The 5,209-nt window shown below is 33.9% G+C and overlaps 1 protein-coding gene across 1 annotated transcript; it reads left to right on the forward strand.

The window, feature by feature from the left end:
* Positions 1-1,535: 1,535 nt before the first annotated feature.
* LOC131955216 (neuropeptides capa receptor-like) lies at positions 1,536-3,323 on the forward strand. Its single transcript, XM_059319238.1, has 4 exons — positions 1,536-1,803; positions 1,958-2,084; positions 2,854-3,049; positions 3,264-3,323. Exons 1-4 carry the CDS (start codon positions 1,536-1,538, stop codon positions 3,321-3,323), a joined length of 651 nt encoding a protein of 216 aa, XP_059175221.1.
* Positions 3,324-5,209: the final 1,886 nt, after the last annotated feature.

Raw genomic sequence — 5,209 nt, forward strand, 5'->3', positions numbered from 1 at the left:
CCACATCAACGTCTACATCCACACTACAACTAACTAGCACACGCTCTGACACCCGTCACCTGACACACCTTACGTGAACACTTCTCGCTCCATGTGAACACACTCAACCAAGCGTTAAAACTATATTCCAAAGGGGGGGGGGGGGTACCTGTCGTTCCAGCACACAACACACACACACACACAAGCAGGGGACATGTAAGGGACGTAACTGTGCCTAGTAAGGGGAGAGAAATCCAACGGACCAGCAACATTTAACTTTTTTAATGTTATAACTATAAAAAAAATCGTATTTTAAAGACACTAACATTTGTTAAGTTTGAGTTTAATTTATTTGAATAGAGTATTCATTCTATTTACTAGATTAAATTTTTTATTAAGTTGCGGTCTTAATGTGTTTTTGTAAATGTGGCATAACTTTTAGCTAAACTTTTATTTCTTCTTTTAGTTTTGAACTACATGTATATCTTGTGTACATACTCTTGCCCCCACAAAGCCCTATACACTCATCAGCAAATAGTAAAAAATCTACCATTACAAAGAGATCTACAATTTTCATGAAAGACACTTTAATGGAAAAAAAAAATTCTTCAAATTTCATATTACAGATACAAGATTTCAATCGGAATTGTCAATAAAACTTTAATGGGACCATGATAAAAAAAAAAAATTTCTCAAACGACCGGAATCACATTATTTCGTTGATTACAATGAAACAAGAACACATACAATTGTTGTTTGTATAAGCATTTTTTTTCCTAAACAATTTAACCTTGAACTTCGAAAGTTCACCTAACTAGTGCAAAGAAAGCATGGTAATGATTCATAATTTTGTCATGTGAATTATTTTTAGAATGATGATGACAAATATATGTAACACAGATCCATTGTTACTTTCATGTTGTACATTAATTCGAAAAACACGTATCTTTTGATTTCATACATCGATAATAATCTGCCTAATCAGGTTTGATCAAGGACTTTTATTAATTCCAATTGTTATGTAAATATATTTGAAGAATATATATATATATATATATATATATATATATATATATATATATATATATATATATATATATACCTGAAGCAGAGGAAGATCTACTATTAAATCTCGGTGTTTGATCTGGTCTAATATTAGCTAAAAACCAATTTATAGCTTGAACTAATGCTGGGGATGGCAACGATGTGAACTAGTGTTCCGTTTCTCGGGTAAGTGAAGGATTGAAGAAATGTGATGTAGCTTATGTTACGTTTTAATTGAATAAAATATTGTTTTTGTAAGTTTCCTTTAAGTGATGGTAATGTTGATTAGATTGCGCGATTTGTGCGAATGAGGCTTAAAAAGCGTGGGTTAAATGAAAAGGGATAGATTTCGGGAAAAAACGACATTTGTGTATGAAACCCATCTACTGTATACCCTTATTGTCTCAAAATCCTGACCCTAATTATAATAAAAAATCTGACAACAATACTAGAATAAAGGCACTCTATTATCATGCAACTCATTGTTCCGACAGCCAAACAATTTTCTAACAATGGAGTGTAACGTGTCCACAAATCCTAACGTGTCCAGAAACTACACAGAGGAAGAAAAAGCATGTTACCTAGCACATCTACAGCTCTACTCCACTTACACCATGATACCCACCATCATTTATCTAGTGGTGCTCTGTGTGGCTGGAATCATCGGGAATTCCATCGTCCTCTTTGTTTACTCACAGAGGTTCAGGAGTACAGCCTCTGGTACCTTCATCATGGCGATAGCTGTCTTTGACTTGATGGCTAACCTGGTGCTCATTCCAGGTGAGTTATAATACAATTCAACTCTTTGTTTAACCGAAAATAAATATTTTTAATTTTTTCTAAAAAAGATTGACTACGAAAAATGCAAACCCTCTCCCAACTCCCATAATCTTTTAAAAACATGGTTTAATTCAGTGTAATGTCAACATTCTAGGAGACATTTACGGTATGTTTCATCATTGGGACTTTGACATGGTATATCTGTGCAAGCTACGGTCTTACGGACATGCAGTCACCCACGGTGCTTCATCATTTTTCCTGGTGGCTTTGGCAGTGACTAGGTGTGTATCACATGTTTTTTTTTTATATCAGCACACTCAGTCAAATAAAAAACTCGTTATATCGTTGATATTTCTGATAATACTGTTTGTTGTATGTTTAAAGAAACATGCCAAATACAACAGGTAAAGTAAAAATAAGATTTCTTAATATTTCTTGCCCTCAACCACGGGTCTTGTCAATCAACCCCCCCCCCCCCCCCCCCACACACACACACCGGAATAAATGTTCGCGGTTTGTCCGATTCCGGGTAATTATTTATCAATGAGAAGCATAAAATACTTATACTAATCTAGATATATCAACATATCCGGTTCCCTGTGTCCATCTATGTCCATTACATCTATAAACAATATTTGCATCCCTTTTCAAATTCCTATCCCTATACTATTTCCTTTATCCCATATCTCATGTGCATTATATCATATCACATATCACCTATCTGATCAACTATTCCTTATCCCCTATCCGATTTCCCTGTCCCTTGTCATAAATGTTCTATTCCTAGCCCTAATTGGTATGTGGTAGATAAGTAGTCTACCTGTGGTGCATTGTCTTAAACTCCATTTTAAAGACAGTGGTTTTATGTAGAATGGGGTAATTGTAAGGCTAATTGATTTGTGGTAAATGACGCTGGAGGATTGGAGGAAAATCACTTTGGGAGTACATGACAGGTTGCTAATATTCTGCCTCAATCAAATTTTACCTTTTTTAAGCTGCATTGCATATATATTTAATCAGATATTTTATTATTGTTTGTTTGTGTTTTAGATATCGAAAAATTTGCAAGCCGTTTCACAAGCAAGTGAGTATACAACAGGCCAACAATTTTTGCATTGGCGTCACCTTCTTGGAGATAGCAATTTCAATTTTATATTTCATTACTCAGGGCATACAAAAGAAGAAAACACCAAATCAAAATATTTTTGGCTATGTGTGCAGTGTTGATGATAAATTTAACGGGACAGTCTTACACAAACTAAACACAGTTTTATTTGTGGTTTTCTTTATAACGGTTTCTAGCCTTCTTGTTGTGTTGTACGTTAAGATTTGGGTTACGGCAAAACAACATCATAACCGGAAACCAAGCGCATGCGCAAGGGGAGAACAGGAAACGGAAATGGCAAGTTTTGCGGGTGCGTCTTGCGAACCGACAAGTAATAATACAGACCCAATTTTAGTACACACCACTGGAGAAATACAAGCAGACCAAAACATTGAAGCAACATGAAAAGGAGTAAGCAAAATACAATGGCAGTTTCCAGTTTTCAGTGTGGTCCAGAGCCTCAACTCAAAAGTCCTAACGACATTACATCTAAACAAAAGAATATGTCATTCTCAATAAGAAAAAAGTCGCTGTCAAAAAGTTTCGGAATCTTTGATCGTATTCCTTCTGATGAAAATTCGTCCCCCCATCAAATTAAGTACTCGTTCATATTAAAGAAGTCAGCAAGCGATACTAACAATTTTAAGAGCGATACTCATGTCTATAAGTCTTGTAAAAAACACGAGACTTCGACACTAAAACGAACAGCAACTCTAAGCACCTTCAATATTAACGAAACCGTCGGTTCGGTAAGCGAAAGTTTCAAGGGAGAAAACACATCTACAAGAAGACGTCGAGGTTCAGGAAGGATCACTTGTATGCTTGTGACCATCAGTTCTATCTACATTTTAAGCTTACTCCCCTTTATGGTGTTCAACGCTGTAAAAACTGTCGCTCCGGAATTTCCCGAATCCATGAACTTTCACGTACAGAGCCTGTATCACTTTTTGTTTAGATCGTATTTGATCAACACGGCTGTCAACCCCATTGTGTATAGTTTTTGTGATGTCAGGTTTAGAAAGGAATGTCTGAGTCAGTTTAAAAGAATGACTGGTCATTAACTAAATTATATGAAATAGCTATATTCAAATAGTATGTAAAACTCATATTTACTTTATGGCTACATATTTATGTAAGCAGATTTATTGAAGTTAATATTCATTGCATGTGCCTAGCACATCTTTACGCCCGAGATATTTCTTTAACCCCCATATTGTAAATGTATGTTCAATGGATAAATTACACAAATATGCAACTTTGAGTGTAAATGCATGTGTGTGGTTTCAGTAAAGATTTATTAACAAACCAAGAGCGATGTGTAATTTTAAAAATATTAATGTTTTATATAATACTGGAATAATAATTTACAAACGGCAATTAGTATACTAGCAAGAGGAGGCAGTTTTAGTTCACAGCTACGAATGGGAAAGGCGAACTGTATATTTTGGATCTCGTCAAGAGAGGTTTTCACCCTCTATCTTTGTTAACTCATTGTTGTACAATGTTTTCGTTATTGTTGAATTAAGTTGATTAATTTTTAATTGTAGCTGGGAGCCCTCTATTTAAAGTTACCCCTTTAGTTATAAGTACCATTTTCTACTACATTTTAACATAAACATATGTTCATTTAAGTGGGTTAACTTAATATGATTAAAATGATCATTTTCTTATCCAGATTAAAATTTTCTATTAACCTGCTGTTTTATTTGTGGGTTTAATTACAATATGACTTGAATCTCAATCGTGTTTACAACTATAGGTTTGAACTGCAATGTATATTGTGTATAAAGAAACACCACCACATTCAACAGATATATTTAGCAGCAATGAGTCAAACATCCACTATAGACATCCACAACTACAACATTCTTAAATGGTCATTTTTAAATTTTAATTTTAAGCACCAGATATAACCAATACTTGAAATTATACCATTATGTGCAATTGTTCGGGATCACTCAAACCGTCTACATTTTAACATAAATTGAAACTGATTAAAAAGAATGATAAACACAAGTGCTGTTAAGAAAAGGACATGTTTTTCTTCAGATTATGCACAATTTTATGATTTTATCTTACTAGTACAATGGAGAAACTAAAACTAATCATAAATAAGTCACACAATTTTAAAAAAAGTTGATTGATTATGAAAAATAAATGTATGTAGGATAGGCTGGTCGTAGATTTCACATTTTAAAACGTTGTCATAAGCGAAAATATCTATCAAAATTAGGTAAGTTCAACGAGTTTAATTAAAAATTTTAATTTTGTGTGATACAATGTATCATATAGGTTTTTCTG

This window comes from Physella acuta, unplaced genomic scaffold, assembly GCF_028476545.2.
Source record: "Physella acuta isolate Inbredline_101_S28 unplaced genomic scaffold, ASM2847654v3 ptg001058l, whole genome shotgun sequence".
NCBI lineage: Eukaryota > Metazoa > Mollusca > Gastropoda > Physidae > Physella > Physella acuta.